The sequence below is a fragment of the Hyperoodon ampullatus genome (genome assembly GCF_949752795.1).
Source record: "Hyperoodon ampullatus genome assembly, chromosome: 11".
Lineage (NCBI taxonomy): Eukaryota > Metazoa > Chordata > Mammalia > Artiodactyla > Ziphiidae > Hyperoodon > Hyperoodon ampullatus.
In genome coordinates, this window is record NC_136924.1 from 71,968,324 (window position 1) to 71,987,394 (window position 19,071).

Here is a 19,071-nt window from a genome sequence, read left to right on the forward strand (position 1 = left end):
ATGTATTTATTGCCCATTTATGTAATTACATGTGTCACTAAGGACAAAGGTCCTTAAAACAAAGACGAAAGGCAGAGTAGAAACAGTTCCCTATAGAAAGAGAGATGGATTTTCTACCACTTCCCTCTTCATGAATTTTCCTTTTGCGTGGTTACATATCCTTCTGGTTTTATGATCACATTTGAAAACCTAACCATCTTTTTGGGCACAGTTTGATGGCTGAAGATATGCTTCACTCCAATAAAAAGAAAATGAACATTTTTCAAGAGCATTCGTAGGCTTTGAGCTGAGAGGACAGCACTTAGTTCCTGAGGTCTGATAATCATTCTCTGCGGAAGTAACTACCAGGACCACGGCACCATGGATGTGGTAGGCGAAAACGAGGCCCTACAGCAGTTCTTCGAAGGTAAGAAGCCTGTTTCCAACATCTGAGAAATGGTACTGCTTACTATCACTGTCTCACCTTTTTGGAATTCACTTCGGCTTTGAAAGAAATACTATTGTACTAACTGTCCTGAAGTCAGAAGTGCAGATTTATTTGCTGTGTTTGTAGCAAAAAATCAGTGGTGTAGGCAGTGATTTTTTAAAACTCAGGATTTCCATCTTACAGCTTAGTTATTAAAAGAATCAAGAGGTCAGCATACCTATGTTATTAGAATTTGTCCCTGTCCTGTGCTAGATTTTTTTTCTAATCCCTGTGTTTCATAAGACTAGATTTTTCTTCTCTCTAAAATTATTGAATACAGCACAGGAGAAATGTAAGAGTTTACTTAAGATGGTTTTTCTGTTAATATAATTAAATACAAAACAGCCTAACAGTAAAGGAACACCTCTTCCCCCATTCCGTTCTTTATTTTTCACAACACTTTAAAAATGTGTAACTATTGAATGGTGATTTTTTTTGAGGTTAAATATATTTTTCCCCACGCGAAGGCTTACTATAGGACATGGTTACAAAGATTTCTTTTTCTAAAAACCTGAAATAGTGGTACCACTTCTCATATTTAGTTGGGTTGAGATTCTCATGGTGGGTCTGCTGAAAATGTCAGGAAAGGCTTGCCTTCTTGTGACACCTTTTAGGGAGCCATTGGGAGACTGCATGTTAGTGCAGCTGCAGTTCCTTATCAGTTAGTCATGCTCAGACTTCCATGGGAAGAGAAATGTTGCCAGAGCTTTTTGCACATTTCCAGGTATTTTCCAGGAGGGAGTATGAGAATAATTGAGGGCAGACCAGCTCACTCACAGAATCCAGAGGGCAGTTAGCAACATATTGAGAAAGTGCTTTTGGCATTTCTTGTGATTAGTAAAGTGCCTGACAAATACTAGACGTTTAAAGATTGAATGGAATTGACCCAACACCATATTGTATCGAACACTAAAGAGTGTTTATATCAAAGAAACAGTGAGGTCACTATCAGAAGGAATTAGTACAATACAGTAGGTTCTGTGGCTTGGATTTTGCCACATGGGATAAGAAGGAATATGAGACCTAGAGAATTATTATGTTATTTCAGCCCTATGATCCATCCCATCATGTTCTGTCTCTGACAGCGCCCAAGTCAGTGTGTCCACTTGGGTCACACAGTAGGCACACTAATGTTGCTTGATTGTTGTTGCCTGATTTTATATCCTATGTAACTTTCATTTGAGCAGTAGGTAGCAAGCTCCAAGCTACAGTTATATCTGCTTTATTTTAGAGAAACCACCAATTGATTTTATAAATACACAAAGTCTACTTGATTTCTTCCCAGAGCTAGAGAAGACCTGAAACGTTCATCTGGTCTACCTTCTGTTTTTTGGAAGTGCTGTTATACCTATAGGGTCACTATACTGTCCTTGTTTATACTATTTTCAGAAGTCTTTGGGGATATAGTTTCCACAAGTCCTCTGTATAGCTGATTACAAAATCTGATTTATTATTATTATTATTATTATTATTATTATTATCATAGTATCTTCCTTAGCCCAAACTAAACTCTGGCTCCTTTTGAAGCCTTTTTAACTAGGGTGGAGTAATTTCTCCATGGAAAGAGAATAAAATAGTGTTTTTCTTACATTATCTTTGAACGAATAAATGGAAAAGATGGTAAACTTTGGAATTAAAAAATGGAAGCACTAAGTTAAGTTATTCCCCACCCCCGAAGGTCACAACAGCTGGTTGTCAATTTTTTATTATCTGTTTAGCAAATATCGATCACTGACGGTGTGCCAAGTCCAACAACCACATCTTTTAAATGATAGCCTGGAGGGCTTTGAGACATTTCCTTTAGATTATGATTTCCTTTCTCAAATATTCCTTAGAATGAGGACAGCAAGACTGGATCTGATATTCTCATGAGGAGGGCCAATTGTTCTATCTTGTGCTCCTTTCGATATGTCAGCTTCTAATTAAATGCAAACTCATATAAAAAATCAAGGTCTGAAAAGCAAGAAAAGTTTTTGTAGTTTATTACCCACCTGAAAGCTATTTTTTCTTTGCTTTCTCAGACTCTTCATTCTAAGAATCTGGATCCTAAATAATATATGTTTTTCTTATGAACACTTTCGTATTAAAAACTATCTGTACTGACAGTATCATCACGAATTAAATGGCCTTGAACATCAGATCTCATGCTGATCATGCTGAATCTTTGTGGTGTGTCTCAGGAAGATGATAAGAACAAAGCATGGTTCCAGGTAGCTGGCAAACCTCATTCTATTGCCTGCCACTGATGCAATAGGTAGGCCCATTAGCTAAAGCAGAGGAGGTGGATCAGGTTCTCTAGGGATCCCAACATCCACTGGAAACTCAGATACCATGTGAAATGTTTGGCTTTTTCAGCAAAGCTGATACCACTGCAAGAGAAAGGTTGTCAGAGAAGAGGCACATTATTTTATTTCTAATAACTAAAAATTGGTTACAACTTAAAATTCTAATAGTGGTAGATTAGTTAAATAGATTATGGTTCTTTCATATAGTGGAATATTTTGTAGCTATTAAAAATGATGATAAGGAAAAGTGTTTATGATATAAAGGGGAAAAGCAGATTAAAAATTGGTATATATAATAGAATTGAGTATACATGTATTTTTCTAGAACAAAGTTTATTAAAACTGATCTGAAAACAGTTGCTATATATACATACATGCACACCTATATATGTAGAAACAATTGGATGAATACACTACAAGTATTAACAGTAGTTATTTCTTAGTGGTAGGAATATGGGGATTTTTATTTTCTTCTTTATACTTTATTATCTCAGTGCTTCAAAGTTGGAATGCATGATGTCATAGTCAGTTTTTCTTAAATAAAGGAGACTGGGTTTAATTCCACAAAACTCCTCTGTTTAAGAGTTTCTTTTCTGTGTAAAGAAAAATTGTATGAATTGGATGAAAAAAAAAAGATTTTTAGGTGTCTTCCATAGAAAACTATGCCTGGATCATGTCCTTTGGGCTATCAGATTCTATGGGATTTTCACCTTTTATTGTCTTAGAGCTATTTTGAAACTCTGTAAATTGTAGATAATTGATATCAATGCAATGAATTTTGTCTATAGGTATGTAAATGAATTATCTCCTTTTGGGGATCAGTAGTTTCAGTAAAACCCAGTTTTCCATTTATTTGTAAATTCATTCCATGGCATAGCCAGATTTAGATTATCTATCTGCTTACCTATCTCTATCTATATAGATCTATTGATCTATCTCCATTTATCTATCTAGGTACCTAGATCTAGATCTGCTGTTTGAATTCTCCTTGAACTACTTGTAACATCTTCCTGCTTCCTTCATGAAGTAAATTATATTACGTTTGCACCAGATTAATAACGTTTGCTTAGCATTTACCATGCATGAAGCACTGTTCCATTCACTTTACATTCATTAGCTCATTTACTTAGACTTTGTTTTATCTTAAGTTTGCGCCAGGTTAATAACGTTTGCTGAGCATTTACCATGCATGAAGTACTGTTCCATTCACTTTACATTCATTACCTCATTTACTTCTTACAGCAAACCCCCAGGTAAAAAAGGAATAGAAAATGAAGTATGGAAAATCCCACTCCTCAGTTTACCTCACTTGTTTTCCGTAGCTGTGACCTTACATTCTTAATTGGTTCCTTATGAGTATTTCTTTTGGGCTACTGTGATATCAAGATTCATCTTTTATTTCCCAGCTTTTTAGAACAGTTTATAATAAAAACTAATTTGAGAATATTTTATTGTTCATTATATTTAATCTTTAAAAAGAAATTTTCTAAATTGGTGAGCAGCTGTTTAGCTCATCCTCTTCATAAAGTCCTGAAGTAGGTTCTCAAATGCTTTTTGGCTTATCACGAAAGCAAAAGAGGAGATGTCTGCCCTGACTGAGCAGAGTGGGAAAAACTACATACAGTTGTCCCTTGGAATCCAGGAGGAGATTGGTTCTAGGATCCCCTCTGATACCAAAACCCCCAAATGCTCAAGTCCCTTACATAAAATGGCAGTAGTATCTGCATATTAACCTATGTACATCCTCTAGTACATGTTAAATAATCTCTAGATTATTTATAGTACCCAATACAATGTAAATGCTACGTGAGTAGTTGTAGCATGTGACAAAATCAAGTTTTGCTTTTTGGAACTTTCTGGGATCTTTTTTCCCAAATATTTTCCATCCTCGGTTGGTTGACATCTGCAAATGTGGAACCTGCAGACACAGGGCTGACTCTCCTGAAGAGATCACATGAAAGCAGAAGAGAGAAACTAGCTGAAGAAACTCCCACTCACCCACTGAAGTTTGGGAGGTGAGGGGTAGCTCCTAAAACCAGAAGCTGTGGATGGGCAGGAACCACTGGATAGCTCCTGAGATCTAAGAGGAAGAACAGTCCCTTCAGGAAGCTGCTGCCAAACAAGCTTCAAAGTATTTTCTGCCCTCCTCTCTCTGCCTGAGATTTAAATTTCTAGTTAGCTATTATTAAAGTAGGGTGGTAGGGATGCAGGGTAGGCAAAAACATCAGCTACCCATGAGCTGTACAGGAATATTATGGAGGTGTCAAGTTTTGGGGAAAATGAAAATGCTGAAGATTCTGGAGCAGAAAAGCAGAGACTCAAGGGACTGACCCAGATGGAATGGATCTAGAGAGGCTTCAAGGGAGGGTTGGTAGGATTGTTGAGCACAAGAGAGATGTAGCTTGGAAAAGTGCCCAAATGGTGCCGGCACATAGTAGACAGTAATCTTTATAGAATAAATGAATGAAGAACAGTGCACAGACTCTTCTATTCAACAGTTTGAACTCTAGGTTCGGAGCACCCAGCAAGCTCAAATATGGGAAGAAGAAAAACTTGCCCAGTAAGCAGAGCAGAAAGTTTCAGTGAATGAAACAAACAGAGGCCACTGAGACGAGTGCTGCCAGTTTGTGGGAAGCCTCAGATTCCATTATTACCAGAGGTAAAGTCGTAAATGTCTTATGTGGTTCCTGTATATTACTTCTCCAAAAGTGAAACCAACTCTGATTGGTTGATGTTTCTGAATTCCTGTGATTGGAATCAGAAGCTCTGAGCAGCTGAATGCAGTGTAGAGGGCTGGCCCTGGGCAAGACTGTATTGCAGGTAAAGGGTATCTTTGGCCTCCGGCCAGTCTCTCAATCTTTGTCTTTCTTTCACTTTAAGACACCAATGTTTCACCCTCTCACATAACCAGCATCTTTACGCCCTCTTCCTTCTGTCCCAATAAAACCTGAGTTTGCACAGAAGGTACAGATGGCAAGGGATCTGATGACACCTTACATCTCTATAGAGTTTTGTATTCAGTGTGCTTTCACAGAACACAAAGTCGTTTTGATCATACAAGTCAAAAAGATTACCTTCTCAGGCTTCCCTGGTGGCTCAGTGGTTGAGAGTCCGCCTGCCGATGCAGGGGACCCGGGTTCATGCCCCGGTCCGGGAAGATCCCACGTGCCATGGAGCAGCTGGGCTCGTGGGCCATGGCCGCTGAGCCTGCGCGTCCAGGGCCTGTGCTCTGCAATGGGAGAGGCCACAACAGTAAGAGGCCCGCGTACCGCAAAAAAAAAAAAAAGATTACCTTCTCTAAGAGTAGGTTTAGTTGATCTCTAATGGTGGAATTTTAGATATCACGTTGCATCCTAGAAACGCTGAAATTATCCCACAGAGGCAGGTTCTCCTTGTTTATTGATGAGGCCACCTCTGTTTCTGTTTTTGGAGACACTATGGACTTTCTAGGGGACTGGGAATGAGAATACGTCAAGGACAAGAAGAACAACCCAAATCATGCAAGCTGCTTATAATTATTTGAACACTTCTATCTAATGTTGGCAGGTGATTAGAAATTGTGTTGCCTTGTCATGAAGCATCCAGAACAAAGAGGCGTGGGCTTGGTGCCATTAAGAAAAAAAATCCCTTTTCTTCTTTCACTCTGGGATCCCCAAGGTGAAGCCGATTTCATTAGAATTTAAAATGTGCTGTAACTAGGTCAGAGCTAACTTCTGCCACCTGCACACACCCTACATTTGAGAACTGCCAACGTCAGCAGCAACTGTAGGGAATCCGGGAACAAAATCACTCAGACAAACGCTTCTGAGAGAAGACTACACCACCTTCTTTGGTGTTGTTATTGATGTTGTCATCTTTTCAGCTTGGGAGTTAGAAGTCAGCTTCTGGAAGACTCCACAATATCTTGGAAGCTAAACATTGAATACATGGACAATTGTGGAAAAAATAGATAACAAAACAAGAAATAGTTATCACCAGTAACCTCACCACTTAGTGATAACAGCTGTTCACATTTTGGTGTTGATCTTGTATATTTTTTTTAATGGGATCATACTCTTTATATTCTTTAATAGTGGAGTTTTTCATGGAGTATAGAGGGAAACATCTCTTCTTATCATTACTTATTCATTTATTACAGGAGTCTGAAAGTCATGGCCCACAGGCTAAATCTGGCCTGCAGCCTGATTTTGTAAATGAAGTTTTATTCACTCATTCATTTAAATATTATCTGTGGGACTTCCCCAGTGGCACAGTGGTTAAGAATCTGCCTGCCAATGCAGGGGACACGGGTTTGACCCTTGGTACAGGAAGATCCCACATGCCACAGAGCAACTAAGCCCGTGCACCACAACTACTGAGCCTGCACTCTAGAGCCCACGAGCCACAACTACTGAAGCCCGCACGTCCTAGAGCCCATGCTCCGCAACAAGAGAAGCCACCGCAATGAGAAACCTGCGCACCGCAACGAAGGGTAGCCCCTGCTCGCTGCAACTGGAGAAAGCCCGTGTGCAGCAACGAAGACCCAACGCAGCCAAAAATAAATAATAATAAATAAGTAAATTTTAAAAAATAAATATTATCTGTGGCTGCTTGGATGCTGTGATGGCAGAGTTGAGTGGTGGCAACAGAGACCTTATGGCCCTCAAAATCTAAAATACTATCTGGCTCTTTATAGAAAATGTTTGCTAACCCTTGATCTACAACCTAATTAATAATAACTATTATTTATTGAGCACCTACTATGTACTGGGTATAGAATCATAATCCTCCATAAGAAGAACATTCCAGGAAAAGGGAATACCAGTGTGAAGTCCCTAAGCTTGGAGTGATTAGGGGTGGGGTGGAGTGGGAAGGGGCAGGGGACAGTGTTGAATGACAATGGGGTGGGCGGTCGAAGATGACGTCAGAGTTTGGATTTTTATTCTCAGTGTGATAGGAAACCAGTGGAGGGTTTTAAGCAGGAGAACAGGCAGAACTTGCAGATGGATGGGATGTGGGGGTGAGGAAGGCAGAGGAATCAAGGGTGATGCCTAGGTGTTGGTGTCAATAATTGGTGGATTTAGTACAATGTATTCAGCTGTGGAATAATGGGTGGAAGTGCACTTTTGTGTGTGTTCATGTGCATATGTGTGAAATCAAGAATTCATTTGGGACACTTTACGTTTTAGCTACCTTTTAGAGAACCAGGCAGAAGTGATGAGGAGGCAGTTGGATGTTTGAATTTGGAACCCAAGGGAGGGATCTGGGCTATAAATATCAATTTGGGAGTTATCAGCGTATGGTTGGTGTTTAAAGCCCTGAGACTAGATGAGGTCACCAAGAAGGGAGACAGACAAGAGGGCCCCCCAGTAACATTTAGGGACCCAAGTGAGAGCAGCCAGCTAAGGATGTTAAATGAGGTGGGAGGAAAGCCAGGAGGGTGTGGTGTTAAGCTAGGAAAGAATAGTGTTTCAAAGAGGGTGTGGTCAAATGTGCCCAGTTTGATAGGAGGAAGCCCCTGGCAGTGGATCAACATCTGTTGGTTATCTGCTTCTAAAAAGATTCTGGAATTAGGTTACATTAAAAGATACCTTAAAAAATTGATGTATATAAGGGAAGGGAGAGAGTAACAGAACTTCCTCAGGGGAACAGTAGTGAAATGAAGTTCTCTGTGGGTCAGCAAGAGATTCACATCTCTTTCCTTGACTCCACCTCTCCTTCCAGATATTCATCAATCTTTCTCCTCCCTTTCATCACCAAACTCTGAAAAATACCCACTCTCTTCACTCTTCACATCCCATTCACTTTTCAACCCAGTCTTCTCTGGCTTCTGCTCCAACTTACCCTTCTGAAATTTCTCCTAATTGCTAGATCGTATTAAAGATCATCGGCCCTCATCCTTCTGGTGTCCTGTCTTCATCGGGGTTTGCTCACGGAAACTCTCCTGTTTGATCCCATGGCATCTTCGCCTCTGATTCTCATCCAGTGTCTCTGTTACCTCTCAGGAGTGCTCGCTATTACATCCTCCTCCTTCTCTGCCCCAGGGTCCTGTTTTGGAAACTCTTTTATTTGAGCACCAAAAACTCACCCTGAATGGTTTCATTTACTTCCATGGATCAGCATTTCCCAAACCCTATTGCCACATTCCAGACCTATAGTTACAGATGTTTAGTGTACACTCGTATGTGCCGAGTGTCCCTTAGTTTCACCAAAGCAGTACATTCGAAGTGGAACCCATTATCCTTCCCCTCCCTGATTCCAGTCTTCGCTGCTTCCTATACCCCCTTCGGTCTTCACCAAACCTCCCAACTAGAAACCAGGGTGTCACCCTTACAGGCTCCTCCCATGCTCTACAGCTAATTGTTTACCAAACTGTTGCTAAATGTTTTCAACTGCAGCCTCCCGTTTGGATCTCCACCTCTTGCAAGAGCCTCCTCGAATTTGTTTCCCTGAGCTGACCACCTTCCACTTCACCATTGGCTCACGTGAGCGCCATTAAACGTTTCTGTTGACTCTCCATTGCCTGAGCTTAGCATATGGTCCCAAGGTAACACTTCAGTGTCCTTATCTCTGAGACTCCCCCATCCTCACAGTTGTGAGAGGCAGTTTGATATAGTGGCTTGTTCCAAGGCCAGAGTTCTAATCCTGACTCTGCCCCTTGCTAGCTGTGTGATCTTGGGCAAGTTACTTAATCTCTCTGTGTCTCAGTTCTGTATCTATAAAATTAGATACTACTAATACCTATCTAATAAGATAGGTGATTCAATATGCATGAGGTTCAGAACAGTACCTCAATTACTATGTTTATCACCATCATCATCATCAGTATTGTTATTAATGTTTCTATACCCTAGCTATGCTGAGCTTTTCATGGTTTCTTAAAAACACCTTTTTATAACACTGGGTGTTTGTGCTGTTTGCCCTGAATGCACTTTCCTACTTCTTCATCCTATGAAGCAAAATTCTCCATGCTTCTCCAGCACTTTGTCCGTACCTTTGGATGTACACCTTTCGCACTGAGGTTTAGTTTATAGGTCTACTTGTCTATCTCCCCAGAAGACAGTGAGTACCTCCAGGTGAGGACCTGACTTTGTCTCATTATCTATGCAGGCTTATTGTCTTGAATGTAGCTGTTACAAAAAAAGAGAAATATTTGTTAAATATGTGTTAAGTCAATGAGATTCTTGACCAAAACTTCTGATAGAAAGGCAGGCACCTTTATTGCATTGTACAAAGGTTGTGCTCCTTTTCTTTCTTTTTTTTTTTTTTTATTTAATTAATTTATTTATTTTTGCTGTGTTGGGTCTTTGTTTCTGTGCTAGGGCTTCCTCTAGTCGTGGCAAGCGGGGATCACTCTTCATCGCGGTGCGCGGGCCTCTCTTGTTGCGGAGCACAGGCTCCAGACGCACAGGCTCAGTAATTGTGGCTCACAGGCCCAGTTGCTCCGCAGCATGTGGGATCTTCCCAGACCAGGGCTCGAACCCGTGTCCCCTGCATTAGCAGGCAGATTCTCAACCACTGCGCCACCAGGGAAGCCCTCCTTTTCTTATGTATATTTTAATATCAGAATCAACTCTGCTGGGGGGGAAATCGCAGCTCCTCAAAAACATTTTTTTATGTAGATTACTCTTAGATCTGTGACCCATGGCAGATATCTTCCCCTAGGTGTGATAACTCTGTTTCCCCTAAAAAGAATTCTTTATTAGCAGGAAGGGAGTGGAGGTGGTGTGGTGTTCAGTAGGAAACATGGCAGAGATGCTCACTGGGGATGGAGAGAATTCAAAAACCAAGTCCCTCCGTGAGAGGTTCAGGCTATAACTCAAAATGGGTTATAGCTGAGATTCAGAATCATTACCTGGGAGTCACTGGGAGACACTAGGAGACAAACAGAAGAGTAGACGCTCTAGTTTTGACAAAAGTAGAGATCTAGGCACTAGGAAACCAGTCAAGGTAATGGACCCTGGGTTGCAGGAATGACCTTGGAGTTTATCTGATCACAGCATCTTTCCTATTTCTGAGGTTGCATTTCACAGGCCAGCCATATCAGCTCTGGAAACTGGGCACCAATGCACATCACGCACACTGTCTCTGAGCTCCCGACACCAGCCTGCATGTGTGGTGATAAGCAACGTAGTAGTTAGAGCATAGGCTTTGTATACAGATTTCCCTGGGCTCAAATCCCTCCTCTACCATGCACTCGAGATGCTGCTTTAGCAAATGACTGGGTCTCTCTGAGACTGTTTCCTCATCTATTAAATGAAGCAGGTATTACTTCATAGGAGAAAAATGAGAATTAAGTAAAATGATATACGTGAAGTACTTTGAATAGTGCCTGACCTACAGTTATTGCCCAATGAAATAGTATTATCAGTCTTCTGTAATTAAGAAAAATGTTTATTCTTTTAATGGAGCTCCCAGAAGCCATCTGTGATCAGTAGGGAAACCTCTACCATTTAATGAATGCTTGACTTTATGCTAGACCTTGTACAAAGGCCTTTAGCTGTATGTATTCTTAATTTGTACAACAAAATGAACAGGCAGATAATGTTATCATCATTTTAGTGATGAGGAAACAGAGATTCAGAAAAGGTTTGTACCTTGCCCAAGGTAATACAGCTATCATGTATCAGAGCTTAGAGATGGACAGATGTCTGTCTTTCTCCAAAGGCCTGTGCTCCTTGCCACTCTGCAGTGTCCTCCAAACAGGTTACAGGGGAACATCTGCAAAGTTAGCTGGAACTTATGGCTCCTCTTAAAATAACCAGAGCTTTTGTGTGTGTGTGTGACAATGTGCATGTAATTCCATTCTATAGATGAAATTATTCTGGAATGTGAGCTGTTGGAACTTAATTGCCATCAGGCATTTTTTGGCAAAGCCCAGCTCTGGCACCATAAGATGAAGTGCTAGCAGTAAAAAGGCAATGGTTTATGTTCATGGAGCAGGCAGCTACAGAAACTCAAAAGATAAGGCTACTAATAAGAATGCAAAGATATAAGAACACTAACACTGACCTATAATACTGCTTGATGCAAAACAAGAATCCATAGAGGGAATTTAGGAAGCTGGGTTTGCTCAGAAGTGTAGTAGAAAATATTAACTCTCCATATTGTCCTTTTTGGTACCCAGACTCAAGACAAAAAGTCCAGTAAGATGGTACCCCAATATTTGACACCTTGGTATTAGCAATATAAGAAACCATTGTCATGTAAAGCAACGAGGAGTAATGTGTTCTAAGGCTAACATCATATGACTTGATAATTGGAAATAGTATCGCTCTCATGGGATTAAAGTGGTCAATATCCTCAAGTATTAGAAGCTGAGAAATATGCTTCCTAGAAATCTCTATGGTATACACTTGATGGCAGAAGCCTTAGTTCAGGCAGACCTGGGTTCAAATCCTGATTCCTCTGCTTCTTAATTTTGTGACCTTGGGCCAATAGCATAACATTTTAAAGTTTTAGCTTTCTCCACCTGTAAAATGGAGATAATAGCACCTACCTCTTGGCGTTGTGAGCATGAATGATAAAATATTGAAATGATGAAATAAATGATAGTTATTTATTTTTATTATAACATTTACAAGTATGGAGAAAAAATTGCTTGCTCTATTTATTTTGAAACAAGAATGAGTAAAAGCTACATATATATATATATTCATACTTCTTTTTCAAAGAAACACTCCTGTCCCCAGGGAGTTATTACAACTTTTACATGTTCACATTAATTCCAGAGCCTTTATAATCATAAAATCCATTTATAGCCTTTAGTTGCCAAGCAACAAAGGACAAAGTACTGAGTATTTCTTTTTATTGCAAAAGGTTCAGCTTTTCCATGTTGGTCTTGAAATCAACATTTTTCAGAAAAAAACAGAACAGTGAAACTTAATACCATATGTTTAAGGTTTAGTGGGAATTCCTTGTTTGGAGGTTGAATCAAAGCTGAAAGGAATAAGTTGTTATCATTGTCTGTTCTTGAATAGTCTAAAGCATTTGTCCTAATTTTATAGTAAATCTGTAAGAGGTTCTGAAGTTGGGACACTGCAAACTCAGTTTAAGGAGAGAACTTGTTTCATTTTACCTCTATTCTGTGATGCTCTACCTGTAAGAAAACTAGTTCTTTGATCTGTCAGTTGTCTTTCGGAAAAGGCTAGGGTGGTGTAAAGTACATATGAAAAATGTTATCTGCTAACCTTGGTAACCGCTGACCTCAAACAGGTTATTCAACCTTGCATTGACAGGGTTTGAGAAGTTGGCTTTGAGGCACATAACTAAACTAAATTCCCTAATTCTTTGAAAGGTATGAAAGCTTTTAATTACTTCTATTATTTCTGCCTGTGGATAATCAGTAAGTAAAGGTTGGGAACCCCAAAAGAATTGAAAGAATATATTACTATTTAACATCCTATAAAATATCCTAGTTGAACTAATATTTTTAAAAGCTTATAAAAGCACGTATGGAAACAGTTTTTAAATTTGCATAGCTGTTTCTTTATTCGTGCATATTAAAACAATACAAAAGCAGATTGGAGTGTCTTGATGGGAATTTTACTCTTCTGGCCCATATGAATTCTGTGTGTGCAGTGGGATTCTGTGGATGCATAGTGTGGAGACAATGATCCTCGTTTTTTTCTTCCCATGTAGGTTAGAGAAGCTTGCTGCTTTGAAACAAATCTGTTAAGTCACATAAGATGTTTATATGCAGGAAGAGGCAGAAATGGCACCTACAAACTATTTCTTATAAATTCTACAAGGTAACAACTAGTCAACCTTCTTCTGCTGAGAGTAATGTCCCTTGGGACGATTTTTGTGCCCAAATATAAAAGAGTAAGAGCTAGCTGTTAGCGTGACTAGGCTAATTCCGATGGACCAGAAGAGGGACACTTTATTATCCACACATCTCAAGAAGTGCTGTGCCTTAAGAAGCATTTGGAGTACTGCTGTTTCTTCTTTTTATTTACATGGGCATAAGACAGACACACACACATATCTCTCCCTTCCCCTGGGAGAAGCAGGCTTCTGTGTGAAGATCTGAATGGACCTTTCATGGTGGTGAGGACGACAGGGCTGTAAACCATGCTCAGGACCTGGTTCTCCCTTTACTGGCTGTTTATGGAAATGTTTGGGGAAAAAACAAAAAAATCCATACCCAGCCACCAATTTTTACAGTTCCTTATTTTGCCAGTTCTTTCCTAACCCATCTTGGAAGTTTCTTTCTCACTCTTCCATTTGTATTATGCTTGTTTATAGAGTCTGATATTTTACAAACTCTTTCACTTCCTTCAACTCATTGGTCCCTCATGCAACCCTGAGAGGAAGACTTTTTATGGTGAAAGAAACGGATCCTTAAAGAAGTTGACAGATGTGTCTAAAATCACAGGGCTGGTGGCCAAAGCTTTGTCTTTTCCTCCCAAGCCCAAAGCTCTTTCCATCTACATACCACTTTGCCTTCCCAAAGGAAAAAGTGGGTAAGGACGTGTATTGGCTTATTGGCTTCCATATTCTAGGGCTCGATGTCAGAAAAATACTTAAGTCAACATGGTAGATCTTTGGAGAAAACTCCTCTTTTTTTATCCTCTCCCTCACTTAACTCTAGTTACTACATACTCTACTGGCCACTGGCTACCCAACCCCTCTCCAGAACAGAGCCAGCAAGTGCCTATATTTTAGGCTTTCCCCTAACCTCCTACTTTGATGAAACTGATCTTCCCTGAGTTTAGCAATTGGTTTACTCTTCTGACTCCTGTGTTTGGGGGTGGGGATGAGGAACAGAGAAGGAATAGGAAGGAATGAACACTTATTATGTACCAAGCACTAGTAGTATTAAAGGAAAAATTCAATGACTCTTGTTAAAGCATGATAAGGAGGACTTTATTCAAGGGAGGGACTGTCATAGTAGGCAATAGCCACTGGGATGGAATTTTGCAGTGGGGGAGAGAGATTGGGCTCAACTCCAAATACAGCAAGTGGCAAATTATAGCCAAGGAGCAGGGTAAGGGGGAGATTCTTCATAAACTGGCCTAACAAGATTCTTCCTGAAAGTAGGCTCGGTGATCTGACACCACCTGGGGGCTGGTGGAGGATGAGGAACTCGATTGATATCGAGCGTGATCAGATATGAAGGATGAGGGATTCTGGTTAAACTGATTTATCATGATTCTTGCTAAAACTGGAAAATGAAGACAGAAACATGGAAATAGACCTCATTGAAAAGTTCAGGGGAGCCTGAATACAGTCCGGTCAGGGAGAGAATCTGTTAGTAGTGGGATTATAGATACATGTTATCACTTTTCGTTTGCAAGCAATGCTTTAAGGTGGTAAAACCCACCTCCTTTTTTTGATAAGGAAACAGTCCCAGAGAGTTTCAAGACCTGGAATTTAACCCAAGTCTGCCTGACTTGCAATTTCCCAAAGCTCCTGCTTTTCTTGCCTCCAGGTTACACGGGGCTCCCTCCTTCCAGAACACCCTTGCCCCCTGCCTTGTTCACCTGGCTAACTGCCTTTCACTCTCAGGGTCTCTGCTTTGGCACCCTCCCTTCAGGGCTAGCACATATTCCATAGAACTTTGCATTTCACCCTTCGAAGCATGTATTGCCTGTGTCTGTCTCCTGTGGCCAGCTAGAAGGAAGGAACTATGTCTGATTCATTCCTGTAGCCTCAGCAGCTAGGGACTGGCACATAGTGGGCACTCAACCATATTTGCCGAGTCAATAAATAAAAAAACTCCAAGCCTGGTCTCTTTTCAGGATCCCAAGTCTTCTGGATTTCCCTCCTTTATTTCTTGCATCGGAGAGGACATGAGCCTGTCCTACACCTGGCTGAAGACTCAGCCCTCAGCCAGTGCTCTGCTGGGCTGTCCCCTCCCTATGAGGGTTGGTAGGAAGGAAGGCATTGCCGAGGCAGGCAGGAACCCTGAAAGCCACACGGTGAGCAGCTTCCCTGTCCTATTTTCCTGAATTTGTGCAGGGTCTGCCCATGGGGCATTGATTTAATATTCAACACTGCCAGTTGCAGATGAGCCAACTCCCCTGTAAAGCCTGTGTGTGGTGTCTCCTTTTGGCTTCCCTTCCTTTGGGATGTCTTCCTCCTCATCCTTCTCTTTCTCCTCTTCCTTCTTCCTCTTCCTCCTCCATTTTGGTCTTTGGCAAAATTAGACTTTCTAATAGAACAAATCACAACAATAATTCTTCAAACCCTGGGCATAAAATAAATGAGAGTCCTTGATGAATTCCTATACCATTTAAAAGTAATGTGCTTGGTTTCAGTTTCCCATATTTGTCTTCCATGGTTAAAAATTAATATTGGTTAACATGCAGTTGATTATGTTTTATTTCTCTTCTTTTGTTTTATTATTCCTGTATGTATTAACATTAGTATGTGCTTTTGAAGAGAAAATGGACAAAGCGTAAAAGTTTAACCTTCATGTTGAAGGGCTGAGAGGAGGCTTAGTTGTAAGGCTCCAAAACTCCTAGAAAAATGAATCACCAGGCTCCCAGAAAGGCCAGAGGATCTTGCTTAATTTATATTTCAAATAATTAATTTAAAAGGAGAATAAGTATGAACTTGATAATCAGTTAGTGAAGACACTGAAATACTTCCATGAAAATTGAGATACCTAATGCAGTAGACAGACCGTCTCCCTCTCCTACCTTAAATCCTACCAATTGTTAGATTATTCACCGAGAAGCTGTGCCACAAGGGCAGATCTTAAAAGGTACAGAGCCAACCAGCCATCATTTATTATTTACGCTGAGCGACCCTGGGTTTGTGAAAAAGCAGTACAGGACACAGTCACGTGGAATTGTAATAATGTTAATGCTGAAAGATCTTAGATCTATATTTCTAAGTTATAAATGGCAGGCACCATCAGCTGTTCCACCTTCTTTCCTCCTAACTGAAGCTTAATCTGTTCAGACAGAGGAGAGTCCTTGAGCCCAGGAAGGATAGGTTCTAATGTAATTGATCTAAACCAGTTATCCTAATCTCAGTGGCCTCCTCCCTCTTCCCTTGCCCTCATAATTCAGCAACCATAACTCTCCCAACAACCTTTTCATAAAGGGTAAATTCCCATATTTTCTGAAGTACTTAACAATATTAATTATAGTTTGATGTGTCCTTTAAATTTCTATTAGGAATGTTACTGTTTTTATTCGTTTTTGACTGGTTTGCTCCAACCCAACTTTCTTTCATTATTTTGCATGATTTTGCAGAAGGCAAGGTGGTTCAGGAATATGTATGTTATGTTACTGTAGAAAACACTACAATAAGAACCCCTGCAATAACAACTGTGTTATTGCAACTTGAGCAAGTTCCTTAAGCTTGCTGAGGCTGTTTGCTCTTCTGAAAACTGGGAGTAGTACTAGACCTATCTGACAATAAAATTATTGTTCGGATTAAGAGAGAAAGTAGGGGCTTCCCTGGTGGCGCAGTGGTTGAGAATCTGCCTGCCAATGCAGGGGACACGGGTTCGATCCCTGGTCTGGGAGGATTCCACATGCCATGGAGCAACTAGGCCCGTGAGCCACAACTACTGAGCCTGCGCGTCTGGAGCCCTGTGCTCCGCAACAAGAGAGGCCGCGATAGTGAGAGGCCCACGCACCGCGATGAAGAGTGACCCCTGCTTGCCACAACTAGAGAAAGACCCTCGCACAGAAACGAAGACCCAACACAGCAAAAATAAATAAATAAATTAATAAACTCCTACCCCCCAACATCTTCTTAAAAAAAAAAAAAAAAAAGAGAGAAAGTAAATGTAAAATTCTTAGCAAGGTATTGGTACATAAAATGTGCTCAACAAATTTACCAAGTATTATTATTATTATTCTCCATTGACCATCTCTCATGTGGCTTGACTTCTGATTCTTTCCCGCTTTGTTGGATCTCCACCAGACACCCTACTATTTGTCGACATCCCTCTTAAGGTGTGAGGCCCAGGTCATCAAGATGGGACCTGTGCCTAGAGGAACAGGGACCTTACCCTCCCAGTTCTGTCCTCAGTGCTTTCATTATTATCAGCCTACATTAGTTTCTTTGTCTCCCCAGTACTTCTTCATGATGACAAAATTAAACTGATGTCTTTATCACTTATTTACGCAAAAGCCAAGTTTCCCCATCTCATATTTACATAATGGAAAAAAATCAATGGAAAGCTGAATGCTTAATCTACTAAATTTCATCGTGTCAGAGTCAGCCATCAATCCAGTCGCCAAGATTTGACCTGACTCTTTTTTTTTTAATTGGCGTATAGTTGATTTACAGCGTTGTGTTGGTTTCTGCTGTACAGCAAAATGAGTCAGTTATGCATATAAATATATCCACTATTTTTTAAATTCTATTCCCATGTGGGTCATCACAGAGTAGTAAATAGAGTTCCTTGTGCTATAGGTTCTTACGAGTTAACTATTTTATGTATAGTACTATGTCTATGTCAATCCCAATCTCCCAATTTATCTCTCTCCCCCGCTTCCGCCTTGGTAACAAATAAGTTTGTTTTCTACACCTGTGACTCAATTTCTGTTTTGTAAATAGGTTCATTTGTACCACTTTTTTAGATTCCACACATAAGTGATATCATATGATATTCGTCTCTCTCTGTCTGACTTACTTCACTCAGTGTGACCATCTCTAGTGACCTGACTCTTATACTGTATTTTTACCTTGTTCATCTCCTTCGGGCCATCTGCATACGTGGCAGGTTTGCCTTTTCTATACTTGTCCAAATCACAAATAGCATTATTGAGAAGGATGAGAGCAGAGTCATTTTATAGTACATTTTAGGATTTTCTCCGGGTTAGCATGTTAGGGTTCAGTTGTTCTCCCAGATACAAATTCACCTAACTCTAATGTAATTTCTTTTACCTTTCTCCGTCTTAGCTACAAGTATAGCCATCCTTGACTGCCCTTCCCCCAGTTGGATTGGAAGGCCCTCTTACGTGTCTCCTGGGACTGACGTACCACACTGTGTTAGTCCTGCCTTTTTACTGTCTGTGCTCCCGTCCCCTGGCTTGAGGGTAAGATTGAGTGTTGCTCACTGTTGTATCCCAGTGCCTAGCACATGCACTTCATTAAATATTTATTATTGGATGAGTGAATTAACAATATTGTTAAGTGTCTAGTTGAAATCAAGATATACATTTTCATGCACAGGCTCCTAATCTGCTGGTCAGGAAAGCAGATGAAGTCTATCCACAGCACTAGTTCTCGGTGGGCAGTTGCAGGCTCCTGGATGTCTTCTGCTGTTCTCAGAGGCCAGCAGCCAAGTGTTCAGCAATCCTTTCTAGAATTTTGCATCTGTGACAGTTATTGAAAAGCCATGTGGGTGTTGCCATCTTGTTACACAGTGTG

The 19,071-nt window shown here is 40.5% G+C and overlaps 1 protein-coding gene across 2 annotated transcripts in view; it reads left to right on the plus strand.

The window, feature by feature from the left end:
• Window positions 1-360: 360 nt before the first annotated feature.
• The window catches only part of MYRFL (myelin regulatory factor like), a gene marked incomplete at both ends in the record, with an annotated part of 126,537 nt that continues 107,826 nt past the window's right edge, over window positions 361-19,071 (plus strand). For both annotated transcript variants that reach the window (XM_079714869.1, XM_079714870.1), the window contains one exon: window positions 361-406. In XM_079714869.1, coding sequence (XP_079570995.1) covers window positions 361-406 — 46 coding nt within the window. The remainder of the gene's footprint in view (window positions 407-19,071) is intronic.